General features: G+C 33.0%; 2 protein-coding genes across 2 annotated transcripts; both read left to right on the top strand.

The window, feature by feature from the left end:
- The first annotated feature begins 446 nt into the window (after positions 1-446).
- On the top strand, positions 447-6,283 carry LOC106139777 (cytochrome P450 4d8). The gene is made up of 10 exons (XM_013341274.2): positions 447-664; positions 1,644-1,733; positions 2,786-2,896; positions 3,459-3,641; positions 3,764-3,960; positions 4,323-4,395; positions 4,526-4,709; positions 5,224-5,375; positions 5,582-5,761; positions 5,978-6,283. Exons 1-10 carry the CDS (start codon positions 508-510, stop codon positions 6,169-6,171), a joined length of 1,521 nt encoding a protein of 506 aa, XP_013196728.2. The 5' UTR covers positions 447-507; the 3' UTR covers positions 6,172-6,283.
- A 1,545-nt stretch (positions 6,284-7,828) lies between these two features.
- LOC106139764 (uncharacterized) lies at positions 7,829-9,381 on the top strand. Its single transcript, XM_013341259.2, has 2 exons — positions 7,829-7,925; positions 8,448-9,381. Exon 2 carries the CDS (start codon positions 8,448-8,450, stop codon positions 9,300-9,302), a length of 855 nt encoding a protein of 284 aa, XP_013196713.2. The 5' UTR covers positions 7,829-7,925; the 3' UTR covers positions 9,303-9,381.
- The last annotated feature ends 844 nt before the right edge of the window (positions 9,382-10,225 follow it).

Genomic DNA, 10,225 nt, shown 5'->3' with positions numbered 1-10,225 from the left:
TGTCTTTGTGGTCAAACAGCGTAACACCTATAATCATCATTAATATACCTACTGGCATCAATCCCGGTTGCATCCTCACATTCATATAATCACGTCTATATCACTTACGGGGTAGACAGAGCCTTGTCTAGTCTTGAAAGCCTGATAGGATTACTTGCTAGCTTTTATCCGTGGTTTTTTAAAAAGGTAAGTTACATTTGAATTCGGACCTTTAGCTGTATGCAAGCCAAATTATGTTCAATGATGTTAATATTGTACGTTAGCAAACATTTTTGTCACATTTACAATTTGTATGAGTAGTAAAATTTCTAAACCATACGAGTAGTGTTTCATTAAAAATACATAAAATAACAATACCTGCTAACCTTTCAATGTCATTTTGCTTGTAACTATCTTGAAACTTGGAATCTTCATACATTTTTAGTTAATGATAGATTGTCGCATCGGTTATCATAACAGACGTATTTTCATTTTTTTTTATTTAAAGTTACTCATTTACTGTTAAAAATGGTGTGGCTCCTAATTTTGTTGGTTTTTGTATTGTGGTTTGTGTTCGTTCGATATAGGAACCGTCACAAAAGGAAGCTAGCTAATCTGTGTAGAAATAATCGTATGAGTCTTCCTATAATCGGAGTGGCTCATCATTTCATTGGCACTGAGGAAGGTAAAGTCTGTCAAAACACAATTTTTGTATAGGTATATCTACATGTATGTATAGGTATATCTTACATCTATCTCAATTCCGTCATCAAGCCATACAGCTGAAGGTGGCCTTTTAGTCTTTCAAGACTGAAGACCCGAGTATGCCAAAGACTTATGTTTGTTATGAGATAATAATCGTTGACCAAAATCTTGACCGGCCCACTTATTTACGAACTTTGACAAGGAACGTTTCTTAACTTCTATCTTCCCTATCTTTGAGTTCATCCGCAAAGTAAGTAAAATTTTTTTTATATTTTTCACAACCGAGGGAAGATAATTGTCTTATCATCGTTGGTACAATCCAAACCAGGTCTCGAACCCGAGCTCTGTAAATCTGAGACGAAAACACTACAACTGCGATATATTTAAGGAGCGGCTTGCATCAACACATTTTCACGACATTGAGAAGGTCATCCGACATAATTGACATGAATTTAACAAATAGAAGCCTTTACTTAAAGTTATGATTTATCTTTCTTAATTTTATTTATTGTGTTGTGTGGCTCCCGGCACCAATACAAAAAAGAATAGGGCCACTCCCCATCTCTTTCCCATGGATGTCGTAAAAGGCGACTAAGGGATAGGCTTACAAACTTGGGATTCTTTTTTAGGCGATGGGCTAGCAACCTGTCACTAGTTGAACCTCAATTCTATCGTTAAGCCAAATAGTTGAACGTAGCCTTTCAGTCTTTTCCACGACTACAACGACTGTTGGCTCTGTCTACCCCGCAAGGGATATAGACGTGACCATATGTATGTATGTATTTTTTTTATATCAATATAAAATATTTATTAATAAAATCAAAACAATAAATTATTCCTGTATCACAGGTCAAAGTAAAGTTACGGTATTATGGGAATTATGGGAATATTGTAAACGTGAAAATTTGTCTGTAAGCCTATTATGCTTTCGCTTCTATAACGTAATTCGACATTTTTAGATCGTATGAAAGCCTTAATGAAAATTGGGCGAGAAGCCATTAAACAAGGAGGCTTTGCGGGAGGATGGCTACTGAATATGCTTATGGTTGGTAAGTTTATTTATCTATATGTATATAACTCTTTCGTTAATGAGTGAGTGACTGCACAGTACTCACCGCATGGTCTAAAGTTTGAAAATTTTGCGTGTAGATTCCAGCCCATACTGATGGGTCTAAAGATTTGAAACTTGGTATGTTGGTTCCTTATATAGTCATGTAATAAGAGAAGATACCCAAAATTCCTACAAGAAAGGAAATTAATGTGATTTTTCATTGTACGAAGGTAGTAACGCGGGCGTTTTTATAACTGACGTTTTTATAATTTAACAAACAACTGTCTTGTTGATAAGTACATGAATAAACTAAATAATTCAACAAATTAAACACAAATTGAAGTGTTTTAATACAATAAATTACGATTTTGGACTGCATAACATTAAAATATATCAATTCATAATACCGGGAAATGAAAATCATCGAAGCAATTAATTAATAAACAATCCTTGGCCCTAACCCTGCATTTGACGAACTTTATTATGTAGGCCGAGGCGACGCATCCACAGATCAGTGAAGATCATCTTCTTTTAGTACCTACTCTGTGGTAAATACCATAGAAACCGGAATAACAAGTTGACGTGCCTGTCACGTGCGACGCCGTTTTTATCGCGCGAAAAACTATCGCTGTTCCATTTCACGTCATAATAAAAAGCGAGACAACGATATTTTTTTGCGTGATAAAAAAGTCTTCAGGGGATGGTCAATTTTGTGGTAGTTTCAAAGGAGTTCATTCCAACGGTTAAGGTATGACTAGAAAAGCACGTTTCACAGGTTCAAATCCACCAATGACTAATTTTTCAAGATAATATATTATAATATTTTCCGAGTTCTCTGACCAATGCTCTTACAGTGAGGAATTATCGTGAGAAATCGTGAGAAAACCTGTATGTTAATGTGAGTAAGGTTCAAAGGTAACAAAGAGGAAATTTAAATTTCTCACAATTTAAATAAATAATGATATGTCCATTCAATGATTTTGTGAATTTTCGCTATGAAGTGAAAGTATTAATTTCAAACCACAAAAACATGCATTTCTATCTTCCCAGTTATTGCCGATCCATTTGATGCTGAAGAAGTAATGCGTGTCAGTCTACGGAAAATGGACGGATTAGACATCACAGAGGATCTACTAGGAAATGGGCATATGTTTGCAAAAGGTAATAAAAAATTTTAATGTAGGTATTTACTATCACTATGTGATAAGTTCAATTAGGTAGTAGTAGTAGTTGGCCTCTGTGGCGCAGCGGTAGTACGCTTGTCTGTGACACCGGAGGTCCCGGATTCGAATCCCGGCCAGGGCATGATGAGAAAAGAACTTTTTCTGATTGCCCTGGGTCTTGAATGTTTATCTATATAAGTATTTATTATAAAATATAGTATCGTTGAGTTAGTATCTCGTAACACAAGTTTCGAACTTACTTCGAGGCTAACTCAATCTTTAATAATATAAATAAAATTATTTATTCATTAATTATTAAGTGGCTTCAGAATAACAATAAGTTCAAGATGAAAATATTTAAATTAGGTACATACAGTAAGCAACTATATAAAAAATCGTAGCTATTTTAAATACGTAGGAGGTTTGAGAGAGGAATTCTTACTTATATTTGAAGCGATTTAGCCGCAAAACGGACAGACAAAAAATAGGTAGTAGGTAGGTAGTAATACTGAAGTATGGATACATAAAGTTTATCTTATTAATCTAATATACTCTTTTAGTACCAATTTGGCGTCCCCGTCGAAAAGTCATCGCTCCAATGCTAAGTCAAAAAAATTTGGAAATGTTTCTAGAAGTGTTTACGAGAAATAGTGAAAATATGATAGACAAGCTCACGAAGTTATGTGGACAACCTATATCCTTATCAAAGTATATTACGGCTTATTCAATGGATGCTATTTGCGGTAAGATCCCGAACACTTATTTACTATGTGACTTCAATTTAATAAATTATAATTATAATTTCAGGTAAAATTCATGTTGCAACAATATGTGGAGTTATTCATCAAAATAATTCACTTTTCAGAAACCAGCCTTGGAATCAAAATGGACATCCAAAATAATCAATACCATCCATTTCTATTGGCTTTCCAAACATTTGAGAAGATGGTTGTGGATCGCTTGATGCAATCGTGGCTCTACCCAGATTTTGTATATAAACTCATGCCTTGCTATCGCATTTATAAAAAACAGACTGATATACTCCAAGAATTTGTTAAACAGGTAGGTGATATCTAGGAATATAATTTACTATAATAGCTAGTAATAACCTCGCTGTTACTCGTGATGACAAAAATTGCCTTAAATTCCAACGGGACTTAAATATTTCGATTTCTATGGATAATATAATAGAGAGACTTCTATATTATCATCAGACGATGATAATATGGAGATTGAGATGAAAGACACTCAAATTCTCAATAAAAAAATAACCAATAACTTTCTTAATGCCAATGTTGATAAATATTGCATAAAGTTAAAACTTATTAACGCTATTAAAAAAGGCTACGCTTAACTATTACAACTGATCGATCGGATGAAATTACTGTGATTCCACTGAAAAGGTTAATCATTTAAAATTTCAGGTAATCTTAGCGAAACGGATAAAATTTAGAGACATTGAAAATGAAAACCTTGCGGAATGTGACCAATTGCAAAGTAAGTAGGTATATAAGAAATAGTTGGTGGAAATAAGTATAAGTATAATGATTGGTTAAATTTTGAAGACAAAATTTAAAATCTACTTTTTACCCGTAGTAAAGGTTATTTATTCGCATTTTATTCACAGACCAACAAAACAGCCGAAAGTCTTTCCTTGAACAGCTCATTGACATTGGGTATAATGACATAGATCTTCAAGAAGAAATGTTAGTTCTAATTTTAGCAGGCACTGACACTTCGGCGGCCGGCGCTTCGTTTACAGCTGTAATGCTGTCTCAGCATCAACACGTTCAAGATAAATTGTATGAAGAGTAAGTTTTTGTATTGAAATCTTTTCTTGCAAAACATTTTTAAATGTAGTATTTTTTTTTAATCTGGCCGAAGTGCAGAAACAGTTATATTGGGTAGTGTTGACCTCCCCTTATTTTTTTCTTAGAGTTTAATGGTAGTTGTGCACATTTGCTATTCTAATCAACATCTCTAGCTAGGTGCAAAACATACTTTATCCGAAATCCGCGTGTTCGCCCAATTCCAAAGTTATATTAGGAATACAAATGCTGGTCTAATAGTAAAGAAAAACATATTGTGTACTAGTGTGCTTCTATTCCTGTGCAAATTATGAAAGTCAATCAAGAGTAAGGCTAATAAATTAGGGATTCGTCTCTTTGTCGATGTGCTAGCAACCTGACATTTATGACATTTATATTTATGTATGTATACAAAGTGGATCTTACGCTCTCAAATATAAAAGCTAAATCGCACAGAAACCTGGGATCACCCAAAGGAAATTTTAGCTGATAATTAAGATTCGCTTTCCATTTCCAGACTAATGGAAGTACTCGGAAACTCCGACAGACCATTGGAACCTTCAGATATACCTCGACTTAAATATCTGGAAGCCGTTATAAAGGAGACTTTGAGACTTTATCCGCCTGTGCCAGCGGTTGTAAGAATGGTCGAGAAGGAATACATCCTGCGTAAGTTATGTTTTATCCTATTAAGGGTATTGACGGTTATTATAAGGCGTGTTTACGATATGGGAAAATACCATCAGGAAATCTGCTTATTCAGGCAATTGGATGTGAATCCATGTTCCAACATTTAAATCTGCTGTTCTTATTGTTTTTTTTTTTTTTATAATTTCGTTTAATGTTGTTAAATAATACACATTTTTACATTTCAGCATCTGGTTTCAAACTTGTGCCCGACGTAGGCGCGGTGATACATATTTGGGCTATGCACCGAAATCCTACGTTTTGGGGAAATGACGCAGAAGACTTTAGACCTGAAAGATTTTTGGATAATAATCTAAAGCATCCAGCTGCTTATATGCCATTTAGTTTTGGAGTAAGAAATTGCGTTGGTAAGATTAAACACTTAGTTACTTAAAACAAAGAAAAATCATTAAATTCAAACTGAAACAACTGTTATGTTACGCTAGTTTTCAAACCATGGCTTAGTTAAATTCAGACAAATTGTATTTAAGTTGGCCATATCCAAATCCAAAAGATTTACAACAAGTCATGTACCCTTATTGAATATTTTTTCAGCATGTAAACCTAATTGACTATTATTTCAGGTGCAAGGTACGCAATGACATCAATGATGACTGTTATTGCGAACTTAGTGAGGAAATTCAAGCTATTGCCACCGAAAAATGTTTATTCACATGGTTCTCAAAAACGCAAAAAGACCAAACCATTACGAACCAAATTTGACATTATCATGAGGCATGTAGATGGTTATGAAGTCCAAATTGAGGAAAGGAGATAGAATCATGGGATTTTTAATCTCATTAATACACTAAGCTCGAAGATTCTGAAGAAATTTCTATACTATAAAGAAAAGTGAACGATTAAAATATAAAATCTAAGTAAAAATTTTACTATTTATGTGTTTTATTTTGCTTTGCAGTTTGGATCCATAGAGAATTAATTTTCTATGAATATTAAAAAGCTAAATCCAAAAATCTAAATAATAGTTTGTAGCCCAGTGTATGCCTAGACCGTATACTTACAAATATTCAGATTATTTTAAGAACCTATCTATTCATTATTAAAAAAAATTAAACTTAAAGATGAGTTTCTTTACATTTTCACAACATGCTATCCATAGTGTATCTAAAATAGAAACAAGTTCTTATGAAATTATTTCTTTTATTACTACTACATACGTACATACAAGACCGCAAACCCCTGATCCATGAAGGAGCTTACAAGAAATGATAATATTATTTCGCAATTTACTACTATGTAGCTTTTAGGAAAAGGCATATATTTGTGTGCAACATTGATGATGTAATTCCAATATGGCCATAGTTTCCGGATGTCAGGAATCCTGCAGTTTCCCATGTTGAGATAGACGAGTTGCTGGTCAATTCTTTCAGGGGTTCTCAACAGTTGAGTATTTCCCGTGAAAGATTAAGTTTTTTATTTAACTTATAAGAAAATATACAAATGTTTGTTCAGCGCCGTTTATTGATTATTTTGAATTCTCTTTTCAAGACTTAGTTCAAAACTGATCTCAATATCAGTTGACGCCCAAAACTCGAAAACAAAAATAAAATAGCAAATGTCTGTTTATTAATGATTAGTAAAATGACTAATGACATGTTACAATTCCTAATATAATTACCTACGATTTCTCTTACGTTTGTGTTCAGATTTAGGTATAGATATTTTGTAAATAATAAAATAAAAAATTGCTGCAATAAATAAGTTTTCCATTCATTATCTTTATATTAAAATCAACGAGACAGATTAAAGATACCATTTTGAATAATTTGTAGTGCAATATTATATTAAAACGACCAGTTTGCTTGTATATTTTGCATAGGCGTGAAGTATTTTTTACAAGTACCAAATTAATTTACAAAACAGTTTATTTTAATGCATGATAGCTGGAAAAAATTGCTAAACCAGGCCAAGGGTTACTAAAATTATGTATTTGATTAGTAATTACTCAATGAAAATGTTTTGCATTGTGGAAAATAATTGAAGTATGTTACCCATGAAAGTCGTAATACGAGTAATGATATTATAAGCGTGGGATATAATTAAACAAAATATTTTTTTACGTTTCCACACCACTAATTTTATGTTATCTCGTAATATTTAAAATTTATAATAATACATACATACATAAAATCACGCCTCTTTCCCGGAGGGGTAGGCAGAGACTACCTCTTTCCACTTGCCACGATCTCTGCATACTTCTTTCGCTTCGTCCACATTCATAACTCTCTTCATACAAGCTCGGCGGTTTCGGGTACTTTTGAGCTGACCCTTTACCAGGACGTCCTTAATTTGATCAAGATACGTTCGTCTAGGTCTTCCCACTTTTATAATAATATTTATTATATTAGATTTTATATAAATAATATTACAATATTGGAAAATTTTCAGAGATTTCTGGGGGCCTAGAAAAATAGTTGAGCTTACCTGCAGTTCAGGTAAGTTCAATCAACTTGCACATGCACCTTGCGAGCTACCACAGTCGCGCGCGCGCATCCCGTCTGCACTGTCAAGGTAAGACAAAAATATTGTTATTCTAGAGTTCACAAGTTGGGACCTAGCCCTCCAAAGGGAACTTAAGAAATAAAAGGAATCTATGTTTACTTCAGGTCTAGTCATAAAAATCTGGATAATACCATGATATGAGTGATGAATTACTCCGATTTCTACGTAAGTTTGTGCGATAGTAGTTTTTGAAAAGAAATAAAAAAACAAATATCTTTTTTCTCTTTATTAAAGTAGTATTAATATTTATTTCTTTTACTATATTTACTCTACGTCAAAAGAAATTTACATATGTAGCGTAAAAAACTACCCCGCAAGGAATATACAGGTGATTACATGTTTGTGTGTAGGTATATATGATTACATATCAACGTTTATGCAACTGAACTTGATATGATAAGTTCAAATCCCAATTTTTATAATATTATTATTCCGATTTTAACGATTATGAACGTAATAAGAGTAGTATTACGACGCGCGCAAAAATAACAATTCAAAATTATAATATATTATTAATATTTTTATTTTCAGATGCATTGTTTCATTTGTGTTACGTATATGATGATCCTCTGCAGTGCACGACCCCCAGAAACAAAGGAATTATCCACGGAACATCAAAAAAGGTCACTCTTCCGTGACGTTATTGAATCACTCAGAATCCACACCCACTTACCAGAAGACACAAACCAAAACGACGAGAATAACCTTTATCAGAACGATGAACGATACTATGAAAATGATGCTCCGGAACTCCCAAGCGATACAGACTTCATACCTCGAAGAAATGATAGAATAGATACGCCACCACTAAAATACAGATTCCCTAAAAGTCTTGAAAACATCACTGAAAGGGAATCGGATGGTAATCATGAGGTAATTGTTTATATTGAAACAAGTACAGAGGTTAAACCAACCAAAAAACCTCACAAACGTATCAAAAACAAGGAGGAACAAAATGGCAGCACCGTAAGTCAAAATCCGTTGTTAGTACCTTTTTCTAATACAATGGCCGGACAAAGTCAAATAGGAGACAGAGAATCTCAAACAGTAGTAAAACCGACCGTTATAGTTAACCTACGAGGTACAGTCAGTCATAGAGATAGTGACATTAGACTACAGAAAAAGCAAAATTATACAATACCAGACATGGGTGGCAACGTTTTCAACGTTAAGCAAGAAATAAATTTGTATAGAGCCATGACTGAAGCGAGAAATGCAAGTGATAAAAATGTACAGAATACTGTAAAGCAAGAAGTGAAAATATATGAAAATGTAACCAAAAAGGAAGAGGACATGATGATGTGCGAGACAGCTGGTTTGAAAGCGCAGAAAGGCGAGCAAAAAGGACGCAGTATTGATGTGTTGCAAATATTAGTTTCTGTTTAGCTCTCATCAAATTTGTCGATTGTCATTAGAAAGTGTATTATGTAGGTTAGTCTATGTAGATGTTTTCTGCTATAAATTAGCTACTACTATTCGATTTAATTGCTCTGCATTAAAGAGTTTATAATATTTAGTTAAAAATAGAAATTTGTGGTCTAGTGATAATAAAGTAAGTAAATATTTGAAATGTGTATCGATTACGTTCATATCAGTATGTCATTACATATTTCATTTATAGTTGTACATTGTTTTATTTTCACCATTTCTTTGTAAATTAATTACTATTATTTATCGATTTCAGTACATTATCGGCACATTAACAATATTAAAGATTTTATTTAAATCGAAAAAATATCCATACAACAGTAACACAATTCATCACACATCACTACCAGATTTATCTTTTTAGATTTATAATAATAAGGCTTCAAAGAAAGCCATAATTTGTGTAAGCTTATGAAAGCATTTTAACAATTGAGTGTATTTGTCAAGGATATACACAGCAATGCATTCTAACTCCTAATTTAATGTATAAAATTTTTTGTCACCAATACCCACCCGATATTGTATCCTGAAGTCTGTGAGATCACATCCCAACAGAAGATATTCTATGGTATAGATACTATTATACTATACTAAACATTTTCCAAATATAATAATTACTGAACTTTTTAATGCACAAAACGTATAATTTACAAAATAAAACCGACAATTACTATCTATTTACATCAGAAACATTACCAGATGAAAGTTTTACTAATTGAGGAAGATGTAAACAGGTTTTTTATAAAAATATTCTCCCACGGCACCGCACTATGGAATACTTTACCTGATTCCAGTTCACTTCCACGTAGGTACAAGTACACTTAACAATTTTTATATATTTTATTGAACGAACACACATGAAAAGATTGATGAAAGATGAT

The sequence above is a fragment of the Amyelois transitella genome, chromosome 7, assembly GCF_032362555.1.
Source record: "Amyelois transitella isolate CPQ chromosome 7, ilAmyTran1.1, whole genome shotgun sequence".
In the NCBI taxonomy this organism is placed as follows: Eukaryota; Metazoa; Arthropoda; class Insecta; order Lepidoptera; family Pyralidae; genus Amyelois; species Amyelois transitella.
This window is presented reverse-complemented; position numbering and strand designations above follow the sequence as displayed.